A 27078-nucleotide genomic window follows, 5' to 3' on the forward strand; every position below is an offset into this window, starting at 1 on the left:
CAGATACACACATGATACATCAGATACATATATAACCTACACACTGGCTCGTTTCGCATCCCATTTTTTAACCTCTTAATCGATCACTCAAAGGTGAATTTGTACGTGAGATGCCTGTGGTATCTCAGCAACAAATTCATCTTAAAGATTACACAAGCGAATCAAAACTTGTTTTCTATTAGTAACGCTATATCGTATATGAAATTATTTCTTCCTCGGAGATGTAAGCAACAAATATCTACGTAGCTATCCTCTGAACGCTCTTCTTCGAGTCGTTAGCCAGCGATCTCCTCGTGAACGGACAATTCTATCAGATTTCACAGGAAGACATTTAACGCTTTTTCAGATAGAGCAAAAGACGAAAAGGTTTCTAACAATGGATATGAGAAATTTCGATTGCATCAACGGCGAGAAATTAAATCCTATACGGAGAAATCGAAAAGGTTATCTGGATATACACTGCATGCATATTAATCTTCTGCGATCGACAATTTCATAACTATGTACGATACCGCGACTATGAATCCAGTACTCGTAATCCTGGAAATACCGAAAATCCCTGTAACGCGGTCTTTCGACTTTGAACTTGCATATAAAAGTTTTGAATTCACTCGTTCAGATACTAGCAAAATCCAATAACACGAATGAATTCCGATACGTTTGTTTGAATCGAAACGAGATTTATCAAATTGCGTTTAAAACTCGCGCGCAGTACGCGAAAGTCGAATCAGTAGTCGTGGATAGGGAGTCACTCGTGAAATCATCGAAATTCTCAACAAATACACACAATGTAACAAATCATAGCGCGTTTGAAATTGAAATACAATCGAGAGTACAAAATCCTCTCGAAAGTCTATAGGAACGTACATATTTACCGGTGGTTCGTCGTTCATTAAGTTCGATTTGCTGTATTTACCGTGCATCCCAGAAATTAGAAATTGCTTTTAAAATTCATTATCGCGGATATTTGAAAATCGACGATTAACTAGCATTGAACCGATCGTCGCAAAGCAAGATTCGCGCGATCATCGAACAGGACATTCAGCGAATTTACAGAGACATGGTAGATTTGCCAAAATTGCATTTACTTTTATTGAATTACGATCTCCCGACGGAATTGATCGTTCGAATCACGGGATCTGTATCGGAAGTAAGGATGCTGGAACCACAACGCGATCTCTGATACTGGCAGCTTTGAATATTGCATGAAAGGATGCCATCTAAAGCACTGGAAGGGCTGGCCAAGGTGTCTCGGGAGCTAACCTGATTTCGTCGTGTTTAGCTTGACAAATAACAAACAGCTACCGATGAACGATTAATCAACATTCGTCTCGGTATCTGGAAAACCGTTGTTCTCGATCTAATTGTTCGCTAATTCGGTGCAAACAGTTTGACAATTCCAAGATTCTCCGACCAGCGAATTAATTCTATCTGCTATAACGATGAATTTCAAAATTACACCAACTTCCTCTTTTTTCCCACGGTTAGCGTGGGAAAAGTTTCCTCGTCAGGGAAAGACAGTTAACAAAAAAGCAAAGACGAAAAAAGAAAAGAGGGAGGTAAGGTGTCGTTGCGCGAAGAACCCCTGGTACGATCGATCCGTCGAGGTCTCGTTTATTTCAACGGGGCGCGAGGAACTTTAACGGGTAAAATCTATTCCTGTACGTGCCGCACATAAATAAGAAAGTTGCGGAAGTTAAAAACTTGAAGGCGGCGAACGGCGAGTACGGCCCGGCTGGATTTATCACCCCGAGGGCAGGAAGGGGTGACGGTGCCGGGCCAAGCAGGCGAAAGGTGTTGTGCCATCGGTACGCCTTGCGTTTTTGTTTATTGCCACCCCGTCAAACGGTCTGCCACTCGATTCTGAGTTACGCGCCGATTTACAAAACCAATAAACCAGCCGGCTGATAGGTTTCCAATTTCTTTCCGGACGAGTCTGATTTACGTCGTTTTCCTGGGGCTACCCGGGGGAACTAAATTAGGCAAATCAGGCTTTCTCGAAGAAGGAAACGATGACTGATTGGAAGGAATATCGTACGTTTTAACGAATCGAACAAACTGCGCAGCCACTGATTGGCAGACTTGCTGATTTACGACGGGAGACAACTAATTTCGTTTAATTAATCGTTTCGATCGAAAGGAAATATTTAGTAATTCGTTCGTATGTAAAAAATATAAAACGGCGACTTCTTTTTTAAAAATAGCTTTGTGATTAAAATCGATAAGTAATAATTACACATCTCTGTTTTTAATATCCGTCGACTATATGAGAATGGTAAAAAGCTTCTGCTAAAGTAAATTTTCATATAGACGAAGCAAATATTAAAGAACGGCCCTAAAGAAGCAGAAAACAAAAGAAACGAGATGAATTCTATGGAAAAACGATTGATCGATGGAGAAAAAGCATCGAGCCATTCTCTATTTTAATGTCAAATATTTGGTAATGAATATCGTGGTAGTAGATCGGAACAGACAGAATAATATAGCGAACAAGCTTTAATACCGCTGATTGGAAATTTTGATCGTTGAATAGCCAGTCTATCCGGCCGATGATTTCTCCATGAAACCAACCCCCAGCCCCTCCGTGTTCAAATCTCGGTTTACCACCGTGAGCGCGGAATATTAGCTAGAGAAATCCACGTCGAAACTACAGACAGATACCTATACACGATATACCTATATTTGTATCTTGTAAAAATTCGGATGGTTCTACGTTTGTCTGTGTCCGTCGCTAGTAAATTATCGCAACTTTTAACGTTGTTTCATTCGTAACCGCAGGACCTTCGATCAATTTCCATCGTTTCTTCCATAAAACTGGTTTACTAGGTTGCTCCAAGTAAACTGTTTTCTTTTTTTCAGATAAAATTTTAACAATTCTGATACTCGCAGTTGTAGGAATATCTCCAATTTTTTCTCCGAAACCAATACAATCACAGCATGCATATTTTCATAGAAATAATTATTCAAAAGTATTTCAGAACAAAAGCGAAGTGGATAGTAAAAATAAGGCGTAATCTTTTTTAAGCTTAAAAATGAAACGTATTCATTTCCATGAATGGAAAATTAATTAATTAATCGTAAAGAAACTTTGGTAGAGTTTTAAATTCGACACGTAACACGTATCAAAGTCCGATCGGAAAGAGGAGCTTTCTACTTTTCTCCAATGAGTCAATGAGTCGGAAAGATGAACGTTCGAAATTGCGCGGACTGTAGCTAGCAACAAAACGTTCAACTTTCACTGATATTACGCTCTCTTTACAGGAGGGAATTCGTACCCGCGAGTTCGGACGAATCGGGACGAATTATTTCAGATGAACTGACGAAAGTTTCTCATCGAAGTCATTGAAACTCTACAACGTTCCAGATCTTACTTTGGAAATGTCGCGGATCGTCAAAATTTACATGTCAGCTTTATCCTAATTTAGGGTTGGGCAATATTTACCGTTAAATAGTATTTAAATACTATAGAAACAAACTAACGATTCGATAGTTACAGATAAAATTCTTAAAATATATGGATTATAAATTACTGGAAGTATCAGATACCGTTTAACAATCTCAAATATTTAGAAATTTTCTCGAAGTGTCGATGTGTACGCGGTGAAGATTCAGGTAGCAAAGAGTTTCGCCACGGTACCGCTCAAAGTCATCCTGACTATTTGCAAAGGAGAAAAAGTTAACGCTCTTCGTTTCGATAGCGCGAAATATAAATTTTCCGTTGTAACAATAATCAGTAAATTAATCGTTTTTTTGGTTTTATTACTACCCCGGCAATTTATTACAATAATAATTATTGTAATTTGTACACTTTTATACTATCTCTTTATACTATTTCTATACTATTAGTTCTTGATTTATGGTTGTGTTAACGAATACTAAATATCAGTTTATGAAAAATTATATTATAGCGAAAAAATTCTGGTTCCTTTAAAATTAGTGTTACTACCTCGCTTCAGAGGGAAGAAATTTATACATTTATATCGTATAATTACCTTATATATTTTAAATTAATTCCTTATTGAAATAACATTTTTACAAATACCAAAATACACGTTCGATGCAATTATAGATATAACATAGTACTGTAATATGCATATTATACAGATATCGTATTTATATCCGATAATACTCAATTATATAAACTGCATGTACCAGTAGAGAAAAAACGAAAGAACAACTCGTTTTTGTTTTATTTAAAACATAATCTCCATTACGAATATAGTAACTCAATTTTATACAGCAACAGGTTAATAAAAGTTACTTGATTAAAAAGCCTTGGTCAAACGGAACAAACAAAAACTGAAATAAAGATTATTGGCAAATACAAAATTTGTGTCGAATTTTTAAAGATATGGAAAAAGAAGATTAAACGCGCTTTTCGTTGTTCTTTATCCCTGTGTAATAGAAACCCTATTGCGTAAAAGGCATCGTTTTTCACCATCGATGTATCGAACGATCGTGAATTCGAAAGAGACTTTAGAATTCAAATGCTTAGGGAACCGTTCGAACGTGCTTCGAATAGTTTGCGAATGATTTACTTCTGAAAAAAATAGTTCGCGAGTCTGTTCGATGCGCTAGAAGGATTTTCTTTGTTTAGACAACTTCGATATACGCGAGACAGCAATCGTTTTGGCGAGGTGCGAACGCTCTTTACGAAAGTATCGAATAAATCGGGATTTAAGTAGAAAAAGACCGACTTGTACTTCTCGTTTTGAAATAACTCGAATCTTTTCTTTCCAATTTTCCTATCTTACTTTCATCGAATTAATTGCTTTGTTAACTCTAATTCCGCATTTGTCTTAACTCTATTTCATTCGTTCCTATCCAATTAAAAATTATCAAATTAAATTTTGTTATTTACAATTGTATTAAAAGTATGCGATTAAAACTAAAACTGTAACTGATAATTACAAATTCTTTATGCTAAATGTTTTATCATTAATTCAACAATAATACTTAATCATAATTCAAAGCATTTCTTGCTTCACTCGTGAAATTACGTAAAACGCTTCGAGTTTCAGTTGCAAGTAGAATAGATCTTCACTGAAACTCGAAAAGAATCATCATACCGTGACTTAAACACAGCTCAACGTACAATTCGTTATGGATATCTTACGCTTATATTTAAACTGCAATATCAAGTACCTATATATTATGTAATAGGAATAATGTAGCATAAGCAAGGCAGGTAAAAGATCTTCTCTTTTATCGGTCTAAAACAGACTTGCTTTCGACTAATTAGTATTAATTATCGATATCAATAATTACTAGCGATATAAAACTAGTAGATATAAAAATAAAACTGATCTTTTACTCCGAGTTATAATTGAGCTATAATCGATATTGCTAATCTACGCAGAGGAACGATCCGACGTTAAATTTAAATACAATAGAAATATTTTTCCAGATACAGATATAACGGTGTTTCTAAAATCATTCACCACTTCCAAAACTAATATTCCATCAGCTGATCCCAGCTGTCCACATTTGCGACCATTGTCGACCAATACATAGCCGACATAACCGTAATTCCACATCACTGTTAATCCACGATCGCAGCGAAACATCAATCAACATTAATCAATTCTCTCGGTAATTTTACACAACTGTTGAAAAGCCAATCTTGATTTTCATCGGACCGGGCCCTGTGTATAATTGCAGGAAATTAGTCAAGCGTCGAATGCAATTTTTCCACGTGTTTTCGACGAAACTTAATCGCGACGTATGACTGTCGTATGGCCTATCAAGGATCCGCCATTCTCGTTCTTTCCGACGTCTTTGACGAAGAATGCGTGGGCGTTGCGTACGATGAAAATTATCGCGATAAAGCGGTGTCTATTTCGTCGCAACCGCGTTGCTTCGTTTGTTCGTCTTTTCTATTATTCTAGGAACGTAGAAACGTAGAAACGTAGGAACGTCGCGTTATGCGTTTCAAAGTTTCGTGTGTTTCGAGAAGCAATTATTCTGTTTTCTTCCATTTCGCTTTTTGCTCCCCGTTGAACTGCACCGAAGTGAAATATGTTTTAATGGAACCTACGCGGCTCTAGTGGCATTTAGCGTTCTCTATGGCCTGGCTTTTATTCGGTCAGATGCTTTCTTGGTTGTTTTTTCGATTTTGAACTTTAGAGCGTCGGAGTTTCTTTTTCCATTTTTAGTTGGCAGATTTCAGATTACAGAGAAAAGGAAAAGTACAACGAACCACAATTTTTCCCTTCGATAAGGAAACAAAATTTTTGCGATAGAGGGTTTAAGAGGGACAATAACTTTGGTCGAATCGATCGTTGCGAAGCAAGGATCGACGGATGGATCGGCATAGTCGTGGCGGACAAACGAACCCAACCGAGTCCAGGGAGAGAGCGTACATTTTTATTTCTTCCGTTCGTTCACGGTAGAACGGACAACGAACAAATGGCCGGCTACGTGTACGCGCGCGACTTCCAGCCGAATTGGCAAGCGAATACTTCGCAGCGAATGCAGATTTCGCAAACCATTTGTCAATCGAGCCGCTGGCCCTGCCCGCTTCTGCACGGGAGAGAGGGGCACTTTAATCGACAATCATTTACTATCCGGCTGCGCAGCATCGGCTCTCTCCACTCTTTTTCTCCCATCTCCCTCTCTCCCTCTCCCCCCCTCTCCCTCTCTCTATCTATCTATCTATCTATCTCTCTGTTTCTATCTCTGTCTCTCCGCCACTTTTCTCTTCTCCGGGAGGTTCGCTGTGATTTCTGCAACTCCGTCCCGATTTCGATGTGTTCCTCCATCTATCCAACCAGTTGCCCTCTTTTTCTCCTCAGCCTGTAGCCAGAGTGTCACGATTAAAACGCCATCTGTTGATAGTCACTCCTCTTCGTCCTCTCGCGCCTGCTTCCACCACCTGCGATTCTCTTCGTTCCTACCCCCTGGTTTTTGTATTTTTCGTCCCCTCTCCCTGTCTTTCTCTCTTTCCACTATCTCGAGTCATTTTATCGTCCGTACGTACACGCTGTTCCGATTCGAAATTGATATTTGAATCGACCGACCAACGATAGCCAGTGACGAACGTGTACCTGTTTTTGCGAACACCGTGTGCTGCGAAATAAGTGGACGGTGTCGTGGAATTTAAAATCGAGGCAAACTTTTTATCGAATAAGATAAGCTTAATTACGACACGGTGACATTTTCTGCCGACTACTATTTCGATTTCTAACTTGTTTTCTATATTTTCGTGCGGGCAATGCAAATATAGAGATAAATGCAGAAATGAAAGATTGGCGTGATAAATAACGAACGAATATTGATAGAATTCAACGTGATGGCCAAAGAGAGAACAGAGAAAAAAGTAGGTCGGATGCATCGCAAACTATCCGCATTATCCGGAAGGCTGTCAAAGTGAGAGTAGAATAAAAGAAAGCTCAAGTAGTGACAGTCGGAGGAACATTTACGCTAGTAGATGTTTGACGGGAGACTGTGCATTAACTGGCGCGGCGTCGGACCGCTTTATCGAAAGATAAATGTTTCGACGGGGAGAAGGTTGTCATTCGATAAAAAATGTCAAACGTAGAACGGTGCCCCGTTATTGTAGTTAGGTATTTATCGAACTGGCTAGCTGCAGGTGTTGGTCATTTTTTTCCGGAGCTTTCACGTCGGTTTTCGGAAAACCCGTGGCAACGATCGCGAAAGAAAACTGCTTCCAACGATTACTCGCGCCAGCGCCCATCGATGAATCTGCGACGATCGCTATTCATCGATCTGTGGCAGAATGTCGGAAGGATTCGTTTCGAATTTCCATTGTACTGAAAACGCGTCGGATAGTAATATTTGCCATTTGACAGGACACTTTTCTATCGTAGAATCATCGTTACGTGTGACGATTTTTATTGCCAACTTATTGTCAGATTATTCGCTAGCTACGCTACAGATAGGTGTAATTTTTCTCACTATTATAATGTTAATAAACAAGCAATTTAGTTTATGCAAAGAGAAAACAAACGAAAGAAAATGGAAACATAATGCCTTACACACAATGAACGTTCGTTTAGTACAAAGAGATAAGACGAAACTTTTGAAACGTCTCTAAGCGAAATCAGGTTGTTCGGCGCAGAAAGAATTAATTCCAACTGTTCCGATTCGTCTTAAATGTCGTCCCACTTCCGCGACAGCGTCGGCTGAGACATCTTTTAACTTGATTATTAACGAGAAAGCGATACACCGCTCCGAGGGAAGTAAAACCGCAGACAGAAAACAGGCTAATGCGGTGACTCGACGAGAAAGTCGATACGATGTGTCTTCCGTCAGTTTTCCGCGCTGTCAGACCGTTCCCAGGGAAATTTTATCGTAAAAACGGTGGCACCTCCCGCGTCGAGTGAAATTAACGTGGTCAAGATCGAACTCAAACACAAGCTTGCCGCCGATATTTTTCTTTTTCTCCTCGAGAGATCTCTTCTCTATCTGCTCGACAATCTTGCTCGCAGTTTCGTCTCGAGAAAGAAACGTATTTTACAGTTTACATTGCGGTTAAAAACATCTTTCGATATATTTACCGATATACCAATCCGTATCGAAGAAATTCACCGCTATGCTGAAAATTCTGTTTCGCGTCTCCTCGAGTAAGAATATCCGTAATTTAAACCATTGGAAACGATCGATAATTATCCATAATCGGGTATCAGGTTATCGTAATTGTCGATAATTATGATCAACGTGTATTCGATGTTTCTTTATTGCCACTCTGGTTCCACAAAATGACCCTGTCCAATTCCCAAAGATGCTGAACATCTTGCCGAAACAAATTGCATCCACTACGAAGCAAGATACATCCCTAGCAACAATACGAATCAGCTTCCCACGAGCCACGGCATTCTCCTCGGAGGAAGGCTACTCTCGGTTCGTCGACCAGAGTCGACCTCCAGCTAATCGCGACAAAGAGGAAACAATCAAGCCCGCATAAAACACGATTTTCGCTATGGTACAAGAAGAAGAAGAAGAAAAAGAAGAGGAGGAAGAAGAGGAAGACGTGGAAGAGGAAGAAGCAGCGGAGGAACGAGAGGGAGAAGAAGAAGGAAACAACGGCACAGAGAACCATAATGGAGCTGGAGTAATAAGATAACACTGTCGCGACACGGTCGAGTCAATACGTAAGACGTTCTCCGGTGCAGTTTTCCGCGCCGTCAATCAGCTTCCCGTAGAAACTCATCGCGAAGGAGCCGCACGGATAATAACGTCTTCCCAGGAGACCGACCAGTAATAACCGAGTGGCGGCTGAAGATTGGGAGTTGGCGGTTCGGGCTCGAATTAGAGGGGTAGAGGGGTGGTTCTCCTCGAGGACAAGGCATGGGTTAGAACGTGCGAGAGAAACGAGAGGAAGAAAGGGACTCGGGTACTTCCTCTTTACCCCCTTGTCCAACCTACCGACGACGACCGGCGATGTATCATCCCCCCGTGGTTGAGCCTCCATGCCATACAGCTTCGTGCCTCCACGTGCAGGCCGTTGCCCGTAGAATACTTGTTGGCTCTGGTCGAGAAGCAAACAGCCGCATATTGCCCTCAAAAACTACCACCCTACTGGCACGTTTTTAATAACGCCCTTACGTGACTCCACCTTCCTCTACCCTGTGTACTCGACTGGGTTAAACTCTCCGTATCCGACACGACGTCGTCGCTTCGTTACTCTCTATCTTCTTTCGCTTTGCTCTCCATGCTTTTGTATATGCTTCGGTCATGGGGTAGGTCGGAGATACAATATCAGATATCGTTGTTTTGCAGTTTCTTTCCGGTTTCTTTCGAATCGCAGATTTTTTCAAAACAATAGTAATAAAAACGAGCGAATTTTCGAACGAACTTTAGCACGATAGACCTAGTAACTCCCTTTTCTCATCGTCGGTGATTTTCCTGCCCAACAGTTTCTTTTCTATTTTCCTTTGCACTTTCTATTCGAAGGCGAGAAGCGTTTCTGAGCTCGGTCATGGTGTTACTTTGAGTCGAAAAGGCAGGATATTTCGGTTGTTTTCTTCTCTTTCGGGTAGAAAGAAGCGACTTAACCGTGCTCTTCTCGTAAAATCCTACGGCTGGTGTAAAATCCGGCGGATCTGAAATTCGTAGACCGTGCCAGACGCCTGGGAAACGTCCGGCGCGATTACGTCTATTTAACGCAACGGTTTCGCCGCTCGCAGCTAGCGCGCGGTTCTTCCGCGGTCGTAAATGAAAAGCGCGAATTACACCGGCAAGCTGAAAGCTAGCAATCGTGAGTTTTTCAAGATGGGAAGGTGCAACGTGCAGAAATCTATTGTCTATTCGAATCGTCTATCTTTTCATTTCACGTTTAATCTAGATATTTAGTTTCAAGTTTGTTTTACTTGAGATTTTTGAAGTTTCACAAACGCGATGTATGCCAGAGGTGGCGTAACCACAGACAACTGCCAAATTTTCCACCGATAACACATCGCGCGAACGATGCGGGAGGACGCTTTCGTCCGTTTTGTTTACGAAAAATCATTTACTTTCCTAGCAAATCTCACGTCCGTTATTAGACACATTACACGACCTTCGGAAACGTGACCGAATCGCAAAATCATCGCGTTGGAACAAAAGGGAGGTAGAAAATCGGCTGCCACGCGAGACGTTTGGTCGACTCCATCGACGTCTTATCGAATCCGCCTTCCTGATGCACGAAAAATTCGTACGAAATATCCTTTTAACGGTTCGATCCTGGCATATTCGAGCCACGAAAGAGAAATACGTGACCGTTCATCCCATTCGCTGCCACCCTCGACTTTGTCATTTCCTCTTTCTTTCTCGCTACCACCGTGTACGCCATCGCCCTCGAAACTCGTAAAAGAGCCATTCGTTTGACTCACGTCGTTGCCCGTTTGTTATTACACTGCTCGTTACAAAGTCAATTCTGGCACTCGTATTCTCGTGTACCGCTCTTTACGTTCGCGTTCGTGAAGGAGAGAACGGGCGGGGTCAGAGGCAAAGAGAGAAAGAGGGTGGCTTGGATCGGGTGTCGAAGAAGATGATCGTCGGAAAGCTTCGTCGTAAGGACGTCGCGTAGCGATGTTAAAATTTTGTCTGGAAGAAGCTCGAAGAATGGCGAGGCGTATTTGTCGAGCAGACACGGCTGCTTGGACGACTACTTCCGCGGTCCGCGAGACCGGTAGAAAAATTAGACTTCCGTCGGTGCTTTACGGTTAGGAGGCTCTTTACGACGCGGTGCACGGCGTACCTGTTGGTCGGTTGGTCTATGTGGCGAACGAATGCCGACAACGAGCAGCGCTCGACAGCTTCGTGAATTTGCTGTAATTGCACTCGATAAGGCGTTTTCTTTGGTGGCAAATGAATCGTATATATGGACTTTTTTTTACAGGAAAGTCCGTACGATACCGATTCCGTGCAATTTTGTTCGATGAAATTATGTTAACATTTAAACGAAACAGACATTCCAATCTTATGAATTTCAAAACTTTCCAGAACTCAATCTCCAATTACTTGCCTGCGTAAAGTTTTCCCGAGCATCGTGTTTCCTTTGCGTTACGTTTAAGGGCGAAACTTAAAACTCCAACCTCCGATTTATCAATAATTTAGCAACGGTGTACAAATTGTGCCAGACACAGACAACGAAGTTGTTTCGCTTACGCAAATATCTCTTTAAAAATAAGAGTCATTTAAATTGAAATTTAATTGATTTAAAGGAGCGAGGAGCAAGAATGAGCCGAAGCCGAAAGGTAAATGAGACCGTGGTAACGGTAATAAATAGTGGTAACGGTAATAAATAGTGGTAACAGAACGCGAGAGCTCGTCGTTGGTAAACGAGCCTAGAAAAGATTCGCGTGGAATAAGAGCGGTTGAAACAGTAGCTCGACAAACTACGCAGAGGCATTTCCCCGCATGCCATAATATCCATTATACCGCGGTACAATGGACCAGATACGTCGTTTAATATACAACGAACGGGTAATGCTATTGTCGTTGCACGGTAGAAAGTAATTACTTCATTGTCTCGATAAATTGCTCGCCGCTCGCCACGCGTTTCGTATGCTAATAATTAATGAACGTGACAATGCGAGCGGGCATCTATTCGTGTACGTTCGCTTTCCTTCTCTCGTTATAATCGAGCCCTGGTTACTGATACTTGCACCTTCGTTTTCAAACTGTCGACCGTCGTCCGCGCTATCTCACGATGTACTTCAACTTTCCCTACTAAAATTTCTCGCGAATAAAGAGGATCAGGTTGCTATTCGTATGTTGGGGCCTAGCACTCTTTTTTCAAGCGTGTGCGCTGTCACAGTGTCTCGTTTCGATTCGGCCAAATAAATCTCTATTCGAGTCGCTGTTTCTTATTTGTATGCGTAAAAATATAAATTTTCATAAACGTCCGCCGTCTATTCGTAATTAATACTTTTTGACGCTTTCGAGTCTACGGCTCTTAGGAAGACGATGCTGTTGTTTCACGCCGTAAGAGAAGGGCTTATTGTCGACGTTGTGTCAGACTCTTGGCAAAGTTAGCTACGATGTTGATAGAACGTCAAAGGGTTAGAACATGGCTGACGCGATGAAAGTTCAAAGTTATTTCATCAAGATTACTTCTAGAAACTACAGCAAGATATTCTTCGATATACTATATATACAGTTATTGATTCTACACGTATAAAAGTATAAATTTCTTTGTAACAATTGCATAACGTTTAGCGACATTTGCCTTTAATTTGTTTCTAAATTCACAATTTATTAGGTTCGTAATTTCGAAAATTGTCTACACGTCTATTTTCAAATAATGATTATGGAAAACGATTAACAGGTAGTATGAAAAGTCCTAACATTTACAAATCGTACATAATAATCAAAGCCACGCACCAATCCTTTCATTCCGAACGATCGACAAGTGTCTTAATTTCCAACCAATTCCGTATACCATTTCAACCGTGCGCTAATCCTATATACGACCATTTCCAATCGGGTCAATTATCCGCTATCAGAAAAATACAAAAAGACATCCTAACTTTACGAACGATACGCGAGAAACATAATCCTGGAGCAAAACAAAATCCCGATTAATCCCAGCCGCCACTGGTTCCACTGCAAACAAGAAATAGCTTGGCTTCTACGCGTGGAAGTTCAAAGCTCGTGACAGAAGCCACTTCTAATGGACCGTGCGCCATCGTCGACTGATTTTTCATCCTAATTTGCGGCGACAAAGTCTCCGAAGTGGACGTCCCTTAGAATCTTTCGACCAGAACCAAGAATGAGCTCGAAGGTCGAGAGAATCTGCCAGAAGGAAAGGAGAAGAAGCTCGAGGTTCGGAACCAACGAAGGTCGAGGATGGGTGACAGAATGAGAAAGAGAGAGAGAGAGAGAGGGAGAGAGGGAGAGAAGATGAAAAGGAGACGAGGGAGATTCGAGAAACGACACATCGACGAGTCTCAGGAGCAGATAGTTTTCTTTTTCTTTTATCGTGCCTCGTCACACACGCCCCAGACGGTCCTCATCGGCCGGAAATAAATTACCACTCGAAATCTCCGAAAGCCTTTTACCCCCAACCCCTGACCTCGAGATCAAGAAGTCGCGAGGAACAATTTTATTGTATTTCTAAGCCTTCGTCGGGGAAACGTGTTACTAGACGGACGGAAAGCAGCCCGTTTCAGGAAACTGGATGAGAAAAACAGAGAGAGGGAGGGGGAGGCAAAGAGAGAGAGAGAGAGAGAAAGAGAGGAAGAGAAAGTCGGAGTGGCGCAAGATATAAACTTATAACGCTGCCGGAAAGACGGTTCTAATACGATCGCTGCGGCTTCGAGCGACCGATCGAAGCGAACGAGAAGAAAGTGGAGACGATATTAGTGACAGAGATGGATTGTAAAGAGGTTTGGCGAACGGAGGTAATTATTATTTGTCGAGAAAACATTGTTCCGTAGCGTTCGCAATGTTTGGAGCGATTTCAGATTAATCATCGATTGTTCGAAAAGAATCGTTTATAGAATCTGTCGTTACGGTGATGCGACAATAGGCCTAACGGAATACTTTTCTACACAGTTTCTGTACGTAGAGTAAGTTTCAGGCGAAAGCGTTTCAAGAACCTTTGAGATATTCTTAGCGAGGCAAACGTTAAGCGCGGTAACATGTATATCAAGAGATAGAAGATAGTGAAATAAGAGAAGATAGTGAAAAAGGTTGGAGCACGGTGACTCCAACAGTTGCCGTGTTAATTATCTACTGCGAAATATGTTTCGTTGCCATGTATGTTAGTACACGATACCGATGTTTATTTCAATGCTACTTGCTTAAAGCAACAACGTTAAGAAGGCAACCGGGAAAATAAACTCGTTGATATTAACAAAGAAAAAAGTATCTCGACATTGTCAACGATGAGAATAAAATATTCCGTATAAACATAATGCGATTTTATTTATCTAATTAAGAGACTGCAATACCTTGTCGAGTACCTTGCCTTTTAAAATTTACCTTCTGTTATTCCGTTATCTACCCGAAAGTAACAAAATTCTACGCAATCTCAACCTTCTCCGAGAACACCATATTTTCCAAATAATCGACACGTTTAGCGAAAGATATTACGACTTCCGCGTTTAAAAATAAGAAAACGAGGCGAAGTAGCGGCGATTCTATCGCGATCGTTCGTACCAGAATGGAATCGTGAAACACGACGAAAAGACGTTGGGACGAGGAAGGAAAGACAGGGTAACGAGCAAAAAGGAGGGAAAGAAAGAGCGGAAGAAAGACAAAGAGAGAAAGATTAAAACGAGCCGTGTCGTGCTGCGACGAAGAGAGAGTTGGAGCCGCGCTTCCATTACTTCGTTTCCAAGGCTGAAAGGTGCAGGACAATGGAGAGCCCCTGGAAGCTTGACATGACCGAAAGCCGCGGGATATCTCGATCGTTTCGAATGTCAGCAGCGAAAACCACAGACATCGAAACTCAAAATACGGACAAAGCAGAATTTTCATCTTTTGCAAATTAAGAGAGATACAATTGTTTGGTTGTATGGTGTATCTGTAAAGTAAAAATGAAAATTGCTGTACGTTGCGCTTGAGCGATATCTCTGGTTAATTTTGCATCGCAGCGTCGCACGTTTGGTTTCAGCTGAACTTTATAATTCTAGTCCCTCGATCATATAACAGAAACACACGTGGCATCGTTCATGATTATTTAAACGATGCGGCGTTAGGTATCGAGTAACGCGAGCGATAGATATACACTAAATACACGTAACGATATAAATATTCATTGATTTTTAATGTTCGACGTTACGATTTGTCAAACACGCGATATCTTGCTAATATCGAACAACGTGGCAGAATTTATCGGGCATATCGCTTTCAACGAAATATGTTATTAACCTTCGCAATTATTTTGCTTTTGAGGTAAAATCGTATTACTACGTTTGAAGAAATAATAATTGTATACGGAGAAATTAATGATCCGATTACGAGGCGACGATATTTTCCTGTTATAATTCATTGATTGAGGTGTTTACATGTAATTTTCGGTACGGTATCGAACGAATATGATCACTCGTCGGAACGAGTGATTATAATTTCGTTTGGTACCTAAATTGAAGCGAATTAAAAAGCGTCGAAAGAAATACGCGATAAAAACGTACGAGAGATATCTGTTTCTATCGTCGATAATACCTTTCAAACTGTAATTACAAATATACCTTTATAAAAATCTGTAAACTTCGATGAAAAATTGCAAAATCGATATGAACTGTGCATTAAATGCAAAAGATACCTATCGATAAAAATCAACTGAAAACTTCCAATTCTCCGTTAATCCAAATTCTTGCAACTGTCGACGCGAAACGTCAAAAATTATACACGGTTATAACGTAGCCGACGTTTCGTCGCATCGTTCCTCTGACTCATGCAAGCAACATTTGTCTTCCATCCATTTCTGATGCACTTATTATCCTGTGATAGCCGGTTCGTGCTTGTCATCGAGAATTACTGTGTCACGAGTGCAACGACGATTGTCAGACGTTGTTATCTCAACGATCTGTTATTACCATAGCGCATTGTGCACGGAATACAAAGTGACAAGAACGTGAACACGCTCGCGGCATGGCAGCGCGGCGCGTCGTTGCAACGGTAAGGCTGTTATTTAACCCTCTGTAGCCGGAATTTTGTTTACTTACGAGAAAAGAAATTCTGTTTGTGACTGGTTGACGCGAAACAATGGTACATCAACGTGATATAACGATACAGCGATCGATAAATCAAAGGAGAATTAAGAACCTTGGGGCCTATTTCAGGATTTATTCCAAAAGCCGAAATAAATTACAAATTAGACCTTGTAACTTCCTCGCCGTGTTATGCGTGCGATTTACACCTTTATCCGTATTCTTTCGTTACTTAGTTTACGTAGTTTACCGTTTCGACTCCTCGATTATTTTCTCCTATTATCTTTTCGTCGGTCGTGAAGCGCTCGACGTTCAACGGAAGAAAACGAAGGAACGGAAAGGGAATAAAGAAGACAACGGTGGAACATCGACTTCGTTTAGACCGTTTCAAAAGAGCACATTTCCGTTCGAAACGAAGAGAAGAAAATTGCTCGATACAAGCGCAGGCCAGAATTCGTGTATTAAACGTGTACGAATACGAATCGAGTTTTAATAAATTCAAGCCCCCCGAAACGAATTTAAATGGACGCGAAAGAAAAGGAAAGCAAAGGAAGAAAAAAGAAGGGAATAGGGAGGAGGAGAGAGTTTACGAAGCACGGTAGAACCGCCATTATGCAAACTCTCATTATCCAAATACTTGGGTGTCTGAACTGTTCTACTATCTGGATGCCTGTTCCGAGCAAACCGAACCTCCAGCAATTGGAATTCCTCGAAAAATGCTCCTTTAACTCTTCTGATTCGACTTTCATCGATTCAGCCAATTGACAACACCGATTATTATCGCGAATAAAGAGCAAAAAATGTTATAATATAAGTATGTGTATATATGTATATATCTGATCTTGCTCGACAAACTTATCCAGCTGACCGATTATATTTATCGCATCGATCGTAACAAGATTAAAACGGTTTGAAAAATATATTCCCTTTTTCTTTCTCGAGGAAACGCGTTAAAGTTCTCGTTTCCACGAGATTGCAAATAACGGTTAGAATTGAAATCGGACGTGTATTTACGCGCATCCAGATCCACCTATCGATGAAAATTACCCACGATTTCTCTGAAACTCGAAAAAGCGAGTTTCATAATTTCAGAAAAGAAATTCAAAGGCTATACGCGTCTGCATAAGAGGTCGGCATAACAGCATCCTCGCGCCAGGAACAGTATATCATTCGGGAAGTGAAAAATGTTCCGCTTCTATCCAATTCTCCCTACTTCACGGCTCGCGATAAGAGTATTACCGGATGATATATCGTGGCGCGTGTTTACACGGATATTAAAATTGTTTAATAAAAGTAGAGAAAGCATAGGCTCTCCCCTCTTTCTGCGATTATTAATACGCGAATAAATAATATATTGGACAACGCCTGTTTGTCTATCATTATCGCACAGAAAGCGCGTCGTCGCGTGGAACGTGCTCGCAATTCTATTCGCAAAAAAAATTCCATCTCTCGTAGAATTCACCGGAAAGTACGTGAAAACATAAGAAAAAGCCTGTCGTTTGCTTTTGCGCCGGCAGAATCGTAAAATTGGAAAAGAAAATATCCACTTTATCGACACGATGCATTTATTTATTTTGGATTTATGCCACGCGATAACGGCAAAAGCAATTCTTTTTATCGTTGCAACGTAAAACGTAGACCTCGATCTCGTCTACCGCGTAAACCCTCCGATAATCTACATCGTTAGTAGGTATCCTTGCTACGCAGTCTATCCTCGCCTTTTAAATCGCGCGATGCCTTTTTCTCGGCGTATCGACGATAAGTACACCGACGCGAAGAACACCGAGCGAGAAACGCGTTAAAGTTTAATCAGAAAGCGTAATTTCGCCCGTGCTGTTCTCCAACGTCGAAACAGAAGCTCTCGTTTGCGAATAGTTGGGCGAAAATAAATAATGAAAGGAACGCAACGGAGTGCGAGGAGCGCTCTAGTTGTACTCGACGATGCAGCGTGAGAAATTCGAAGGGCAGGTGAGTTCTCCGAATTAAAATCAGCCGTAACCGGAAAAGGAAATTTCGATAACCCCCTTCGCCTATAACAGAACGAACAATTTTACGATTCGATGGTAAAACGTGGCGGAACGGCGAACAAGTAGCGTTCGCTATGTTACGTTTGCACCCTCAAAGAGAAAATCGTGTGGGAGACATAATAGGAATATAGGTACCAGCGAAAGCACTAGCCACGGAATTTTCAAATAACATAAGTTACCTGGATATTGCCGGCACGTAAAGGCCGGAGCGAGAGAGGCAGCGCTGCAGAAGAAAATGGCGTGTGCGATTCCGTCATTATTTTATTTCGAGAAACGCCATTGGAATATCTGGATGGAGTCGAAACGCGTCGGACCGTCTCCTTCCTTCCTGTTGCCGACCTCGACGAATAACCCCGCGTTCCCCGCCTTGTATTAACCTTAATTTCAACGTTGGCTCCCGCGGTGAATTCGAGCCGCTACTAACTCCGAGAACGATCGTGTCGCATGATAATTTTCCAACAATCGACCAACGACCAGGATTCCTGGGTTGAGAATCGAGAATTAAGCGCGAGGTGCATTTGTCCGAAGAAAGAAGAGATTTTCGTCGTTTGAAGAAAATAGACGAGGTGATTTGTTGAGGAGATGCGAACGGAAAAAGGCGTAGAAAATGACGCAGATATAGAGGAAAATCGATCGATAATATATAATTCTTTCTTCCTTTATCTTAAACCACGCTAACCGACCAAGCTCGTATTATAATTTGCATTGTAACAGCGATAGAAGTTGAATAATTCATAAAAATACAAAAAAAAAAAAAAAAGAAAAAGAAGAAGTAAGCTCATAAATGTTTACGATCGATATGCAAAATTAACTCTATCACGTTTCCTTATAAAGAAATTTGTGTCAGCGACCATCGTGGAAGAATCTTCGCCCGGCGTTTATTCGATTTAAGGACAAACGACGCATCGTTTCTCACGGAACACGCGAAATTATTAAGAGGATTACACCGATCTCGTCGAACTTACGACTTGGTGCGTTCGTGAGAGAGGAAAAGGCGGGGAAAGGTGTTCGAGAAATGGAAGAAGAAACTCGAGCGATGCGGCCTTTAAGTGGCGGCGGAAAGCGCGGAACTGTTTGAAAAACTCGGGTGCAAGTTTTATTCCCTTGGTGTCTTAAACTCTTGCCGCAGGAGTTCCGTGCACCTGCACCGGCAAGAGGAAACTTCCTTATTGAAAACTATTTGTTGTGTTTTCCAATTCGCGACTTACAGAAGTCGTAAACGAAAAATTATACCACCCTAACGAACCGCGTCGCAAACAGGAGTGGCACGTGCGCTAACCACGGAAAATCCGGTTATTAGACACGACTCCGAAACCGAATTTAGTGAAACGGATGATTTGGTTTAACGGAGCTTGCGCTACTTGGATCTGTAAGCTTTTCTCTTCCGAACATTTGATCCGAGAAACGCGTGTGTGAGAAGATCGAAAGTTGCACGAAGAAATTGGGTCGTGTTTAAAATTATTTTTGAAAAAATGAGCAGAAGGAAACAATCCAAGCTATTGTGTCCAATCTTTAACTATCTGAGTAACCTAATCCATAATTTATAGTAAGTATTTATATTTATAAGTATTTATGCAATGTAATTCTAAAGTACTTGTTCTATCGTACCAGTACTTGTACAACGATGTAATAATACTTAAAAATTACTAAAACATTATTCGACAAACGCAAAAGAAATATTTCAAAGTCTGTGCAATTTTCATCGAGAACCATCAACCGCCAAACGATAAAATCGTTCTACCCGATATTTCCATCGGTTAATTCTCAATGGCGCGTAGATATCTATCTTCATCGACGTCAGGCGACATTTCAATGAAAAAGAAAGTAAAACGAAAAAGAAGAAACACATCGTTAAGCGTGGTGTTACGTAATTTGGAAGCAGGCTGAACGAGGGTCGAGGATCGCCGTAAACAATTTACATCCAGCACGCGGGGGACGGCAGTCTTTAAACTGCAAAAATAAGTTGCACGTGGCACGTCGATGAGATTCGTAATAATAATAACGAAGTTAATTTCCCATGGCGGATCGTTAAAACTCGACGAACTGTCGAGCACGCTCGAAGTAAGCGCGTCGCGTTGTAATTGGGGAAAAATTTGAAAACAAAACGTTTGTATGTTGTGTGTGCTTTATATATATATAAAACGGGAGAGATAACGATGGCGCGTGAAACACGTTCGTGGAGAAAAAGTGACGAGGTCGTGCCTCGGTTGCACACCACGACGAAACGTTTTCGATCGTTTATTACGAGCCGCGGGAACTATCGAACTTTCGGCATTAAAATCCGTTTTTCCTGCCCGTGTCCGCCTCGTTACCGAAAATTGAAAATCATTAAAGCCTCTAATAGACCGGCGAAAATTCCCCGAGGATTGCCGGAATTTACAAATAAAATGCGAAAAGCTATCGAATATGGTAGTAGTTGGGTACTTTGACAGCATCCTTAAGTAGAAAAAGATTTTTTTTTTAATTCTTAGATACACGTACGATAACACGTACTATACTATATCGCAACGAATTTATCAAAAGCATATGCACTTTTAACAAGCGAGAATCTGTGACTTCAGCCCTTCTACCGAGCCATTGTCCTCGCTTTACTTTTACTTCATATTTCATCCGACAGCTTTATACGCGATTCGCGACGAAGGAAAAAAAGAATAAATAAAAAATCTATTATCGTCGAAAGACGGACGGGTCTCGAGAAGCAAAGTGGAAGAAAATTGGATTCTTTTTTATTTATGGCCACACGACACGGCCGTAGTATTAGCTGGATATCGTTAAACAGAACAACCGTACGATCCATTATTCCAGTCGGGGCTTAAACTGTCGTTAACGACTTTTCGCGCGTTCCTCGCGTAACGTCGTTACGCGGAACCGCCCTTCTAAGTGGCTCGCCAGCTCGAAACCAACTTTTCCCCGATTTTTTTTCTCCCCTCCCCGCCTCCCAATCTCCTCCTTTTTCTCCTTTCGTTTTACCTGTTTCATGCACCAGCGTCGGAGAGCATCGCGATTCCGCTCGGAACTCGCCAGTGTTCCGCGTTAATTGCCGCATTATCGCGACCTGTTGTTCTTCACCCCTTTCCCTCTGTATCCACCCTGTGATACGAGCTTGTTTCGCGTATATGCCGCATGTAGGACTTACCTGAAACAGAAAGATAAGAATATGTTAGATGGTGGTTTCGCTGTGCAATGTTTGCAGAAAATTGGAGGAAATAATCCGATAACACGGAACGTTATCAAAGAGTGGTTCATGGTTAACTGGTTTGGCAAGTTTGCGTGAACGATGAATGGGACGAGGTCCTCTATTCTTCGTCACTCATGACGAAATTGTACCGCGCTTGCTTTACAAGCAATAATATTTTTTTGTTAAAATTTAATAATACGTATATTTAAAACAATCGAACAATTGTGACAATATGATCGATTTAAAGCTGGATGTATGGAGCGTATAGAAGTATTCGTGTATCCACAAACAATTTGATCCAACATAAATCATTTATCTTTGGAACATTTGAATACATAGAATGTAATAAATCTTTAGAGAAACTTTTTAACAACAAAAGTCCAGTCGATCGAATTTAATTTTTGTGAGAATTATTCATCCTTAAATTCATGCATCGAACCGTTCGATAAAAGACACACAAGATCTCAAAGAAATTGCATTTTACATCACAAAATCGCAATTCACCATCTCGCGATCGCAGTGTATTAACTTTTTCTCCCTACTATTCTCAATTCTAGTTATCTTTTATACTTTGCCTGCCGTGGTCGCGTTGCTTTTGCATTTCTATTTTCCACGAAAGTTCACGGTCCAGAAGTCGGTCAACGCTGAGAATATCTTCCCGTGTCGAATTCGCGCGATGAAATCGGGGTTATTAATGTCACTGCGCGTTCTAATTTCGCCGAAGGGAAGAAGGGTGAAACGAGATAAAAAGAGAGAGAGAGAGAGGGAGGGAGAGAGAGAGAGAGAAAGAGAGAGAGACAGATAGACAAACGGACAGACCACTTCAGACGAAATGCCATTCAAAGGATATACTAAAAACGAATCAGAAAAGAAAGACTCTAGAGAATTAAAGTTGGAGTTGCCTCGCTACAGTCAGCTACGTATTGCGGCTTTTAGACTTCGAATGTTTCCGCATTTATGGAGGAACTCTAAAGATGCAAATATGCACAGAATATACGTAATATGCAAAAATATATAAAATATCCAAGGTGAAGTACCCGCTACGATATTTAGGATGAAACACATGTTCGCATAACGGGTATCAAGGATGAAAAACAAAGACGTAAAGCAAAAATTCTGGATTGTCTGGCGACGTCGGACAGTTTTAGCGACTAATCGTGCAAAAAACCGATAATTGACTGGAGTCGAAGAGGTAGAAGAACGGGGAACCAAGAGGAGAAAAATGTGGAAAACGAAATCGCACGAAATTAGGACTTAAGGAACGTTTAAACTGCTTCCTTCGAACAGAACTGGTAAACAACGGAGTCCAATCTTCTTAATACCAAAGCTATTGAAAATCAATGTAATCGAAAAGATTGTGCTTCGAGTTAAACAATAAATCGAAGAAAAACAAAATACGAAAGTAGTTATTGAAATTATTCGATTATGAGTGGCAATTTTCTCGAGCAATTACGCGTAACAGAACGTAGTTGATCGAAGTATCTTTAACGTTTGTTTGTTGATTTTTCATTAAGTGTAGATATAAAAGATTACATATATATATACGATGATTTGAGATAATCTCTATAGTTATCATTAAGCGCTAGATGCTAAATGCTAAATGCTTTTTATTAAGCGTTGTTACATTGTTTCGACATTTATATGGAGGCGACTATAATTATAAGACTACCTTTAAGGATTTAACGTTTTTTTCTTTCCAGAGTATTTTTCTAATATCCGACGATTATACGACTCGTTCGTAATGAGATTAAGGTGCCGCAAATTAAATTTTCCTATATTTATATTTCTTCGAGTCATCGATTTCAGCGAAGAAAAATAACACAACGATCGACCGATCGAAGCTTCCCGCTTCGTATTCGGGCATCTCGCGATTACTGTGGCGAAATGACACGGAAACGGTTGTTCTCCAAACGAATTGCCGCTAGTGCACCCTATAGCCCTGTCCGATTCGTGCTTCGATGCGCCCGCTCAATGCAGAAAATAATTTAAAAGGGAGCAAAAGTTCTTTTGAACGGATCCAGGAATCCGACTAGCAGCGAGCAGTACTTCTTCGATTATCGTTTTTGCCCCGGCGAACAAAACAGGACATTCCCGGGATAACTAGAGCGATCGAGTTAATACCGGAGTTAATACCGGAGAGTGCAAGACTGTCCTTCGGCGTCGTTTAATCGAAGAAACGGACACTGTTCGTGTTTTTGGAAGCGATAACACCAAGATCGATGTAGATGAAAAACATGGACGAATGGACTTTTTGTAAATCGTACGATGCGACGTACATATCGGAAAAAAATTAATTACGACCGCGGCGAGTACAATGCGATGGAATAAATTGAGCGGGACGATGAAAATTTGTTATAAGGAAGAGGGAATAATTCTAACCAAAGCTAAATGATCGAATATCCTAATATTTTTAATGGTAACACTTTGTTTGTTGCCTAGAAGTAGAGTGCACATGTCTATGCATTTATGACAAATGTAAAGATAGTACGAGATATCGAGTGTAAGATACATTGGACGATATTTGGAAAATAAAATATACTGTTACTCGTGTGCTCAAAAAAGCGTAAATTTGATGTCTATGTATAGGAATATAATTATTTTATTAATGCGACGAATTTGATCAATTCGGACATTCGCAAATTTGATAGATACGCTGAACAGCCCCCCGCCCCCATTTCCCATTCGCTATCCCCTTATCTTCGCCCAACGGCACGATACGATTAAATCCGTCTTAAATATGGTAGGATCGTGTTTCTTTTCATACGATTCTTAGACAGCGTACACAAGTACGGCATAATAACGCCTTGTCCTGAATTCGTCGTCCACGGTCTCCTCGGTCGTATGCAACGTTCGTGGAAACGATATTCTTTTCATCGTTCAGCGGGCGTCGCGGAGGTGGACCGTGAAAACGCACAGAACGGGCAAACAGGCCGCAAACGACGTCCTTACGAGTCCTTCTCGTAGCCTCTCCTCGAAAACGTTACGCTGCCATGGGCAAATTTACCATGCAAATTAGCAGATGTATTTCTGACCGGACCCGAGCGCGCTGGCGAAAGTACCGTCGAAGGATCGTGGCAAAAAACTCGTACCGCGGCTCGAACGGAAACGTCCGGCCTGCGGCAAGAATAATTACGTAATCTCGGACGAGACGCTCCAGGATAAAAACTGGTCGGTACCGCCGTCAGTCCGACTTTAATCCGACGGTTTTTGTTTATTACGCGAACGTTTCCAAGACGCGTGCTAAATATCGCGTGGACCGAGCAATCGAGAAAAAGGAGGGTGGAATACCAACGATTCAAACGGAAGATGTCTCGTGATATTTTCTCGCCGTATCGTCGTCGATCTGCATATACTCTGTAAAGTATTTAATAAATGATCCGTTACAACAAGCGTTTTCATGCGGTTGAACGAAGGGGGAGAAAAATGATGGATAACGTTATGAAACGGAGACGATCTCGCGGCGATACAAATTCGAAATTACAGGCCGCCGCCGCCAGAAAACGCCGAAGATAATATGCAAAAGAGAAGCTTAAAAAGTAATTACCGGTGAAGAGGGCGGCGCTGGTTAAAAATTGGCGTACATAAAAAGTTTTCTAATTTCAGAAGCCAAGAATGGAGGTGGTGGAACACGCGCGCGCGACCGAGGGCGGAAACCGGGAGAACAAAGAGGAAGAGCAATGGCGGAGGGCGCGTAGTTACGTCGGCTCTACGCCACGTTTACGCGGCCACTCGAGTACGCGAGTGGGGTGAGACGAGCTCGAATAATTTAATATACGAATATTTCGCGGCTACTCGAATGCTACGATTGCTACGAACGAGCTTCGAGTATTCCGGTATCGTGCTATTATTCGCCGAGGTTACGCAGATATCTGCGAGTCTCCAGTATTTGAATAATGTTGGAAAGCGTCTATCGTTGATTGCACATTTTTGCAATTACATATATCGGTGGTAAAAACGCTTTGGTGGTAGACGCGGTACCAAACGATGGTAAACGCGAGGTAGCGTTCGTTCGATGGAAATTTACAGAGAAATATGCGTGGTAAAGCGAAAGGCCAATTCGGGACTGAAAGAGTTAAGACATAGGACGTCAAACTATCCGTTATACGCAACGATAATTCTTGTAATAAAAAGTTTCGTTTTAAATCATTTTTTTCATAATTTTGTTAATTCGACGCGATCTTGTTAACTGAATCACCCCTATAGTTTTCCAATATCTCCACTCTCACACATTCAATCTACGATCTAACGTTTCCGAAAATTACACCAGACGAACATTTCGCTTGTACTCTCGCGTTAAACACCTCGTCAAAATCAGGCCGTGCTTTATCCAACAGTGCGAAACGATTACCAATCACTTAACAGTCGTAACAGACAGCAGTTCTTATCGTAAATACCAGGAACATCGCGAACGTAAACTAACAAAAATTCCATCCCCTTTATCGAAACAGATGCTGCTAGTTGGAAAAGTTACTGCTTCTCCGGGCAACGCCGTAGTTCATACTTAACGGCTCGCATTTAACAAACATACTGCACAGTATCGCCCCATTAACCTAATTAGGTATATGGTATTAGAGCTATTGCAATTGTATGCACCGACAGGCAGACGCCAGACCGAGTAGATGGTCGAACGCACGCAGTCTGGCACACAACGCTGCGTTTTCGAGTTCTAGATTCTGTAGAATTTATGTCTGACCACGCTCGTGTGTTCCACTTGAAATTTTTTGCGCGCAGATTTTCGGTACGAAAAACGGAAAATTCACCCTGGGGAACCGTAACTCTCTTCACTCTGGATTCTTTTCAACGTTTAATATCACGCGCTCTTACTTCCCTTCTATTTCGTATTTTTCTCTATTTTCTTTTTAGCTTACTGCTACTTTTTGTTTTATGCGCTTCTTTCTTCCTTTTTCCTTTCCTTTTTTCTTTCTTTTTCTTCGTTTAATTCATTATATTTTTTTAAATACCCCAACGACTTTCATTTGCATAGAGAACCGTGTACACGCAGAATGTTGAACACGCTAGCTGCTGATAATACGATGGATTCCAAACTTTCTATCAGGATGTCTCGAAAGTTCCAGCAGTTTTCAGTTGTTCATTTTTGAAATTGAAGGTTTTTATGTAAAACACGCTCCATGCACACTTCTCGACAATGAAGCAGCAATATTAAATTAACTAAATACTATCTACTCGTTAAGTATTGGCAAGAATCAAATATAATTAACGAGTAGGACTATCTGTATGATCAATTATATAATCAAAATAATTATTTTGAAATATATTTTGTTCAAATAACTCTTTGGAATACGATCTTACGAAAATGGCAACATTATGTTTCGTATCGATATCGATATTAATATTACAAAATGTTTCATAGCCAATGAAGTTTAATTGTAATCTGCGGCAAAACGCGCGACGCGATACCATTAAACTTACTACTAGTTACCGCAAATTTTCAAGACGATATTTAAAGCTATGCTTTCGAGCAAAAAATGGGGAAGAGAAAGGGAAAGAGGAAGCCAGTGGAGAGCATTTAAGACGGCCTCTCAATGGAGGGAAATCGCGATGCACTTGACGTATCGACGCTGTTCGACGATCTTTAACGATAATTGGCGGCGCATCGATGAAAGTTTCACAGAAAATATCTCAACGATCCTTAGATGGATCGCTGTTGGCCAGGCTTCGCCACGGATCGCCGGCAATCGAATTTTATTGTACGCGATCGGTTACGTATGGATCAATTACCCGGCGGCCTATGGTATAGCGCAATTTGAGC

The 27078-nt window shown here is 41.2% G+C and overlaps 1 protein-coding gene across 13 annotated transcripts in view; it reads right to left on the reverse strand.

Annotated features, from left to right (window-relative positions):
- The window catches only part of LOC117207887 (probable serine/threonine-protein kinase yakA), a 385156-nt gene that overhangs the window by 206561 nt on the left and 151517 nt on the right, over positions 1-27078 (reverse strand). Inside the window, exon 1 of one of the 13 annotated variants that reach the window (XM_033448570.1) lies at positions 21101-21262. The exons of the other annotated variants lie outside the window; for them this stretch is intronic. Coding sequence (XP_033304461.1) covers positions 21101-21109 — 9 coding nt within the window. The 5' untranslated portion in view covers positions 21110-21262. Of the gene's footprint in view, positions 1-21100; positions 21263-27078 lie in introns of those variants that run through there. 13 annotated transcript variants of the gene reach the window in all.

The sequence above is a fragment of the Bombus bifarius genome, unplaced genomic scaffold (assembly GCF_011952205.1).
Source record: "Bombus bifarius isolate JDL3187 unplaced genomic scaffold, Bbif_JDL3187 scf7180000008047, whole genome shotgun sequence".
Taxonomy (NCBI): domain Eukaryota; kingdom Metazoa; phylum Arthropoda; class Insecta; order Hymenoptera; family Apidae; genus Bombus; species Bombus bifarius.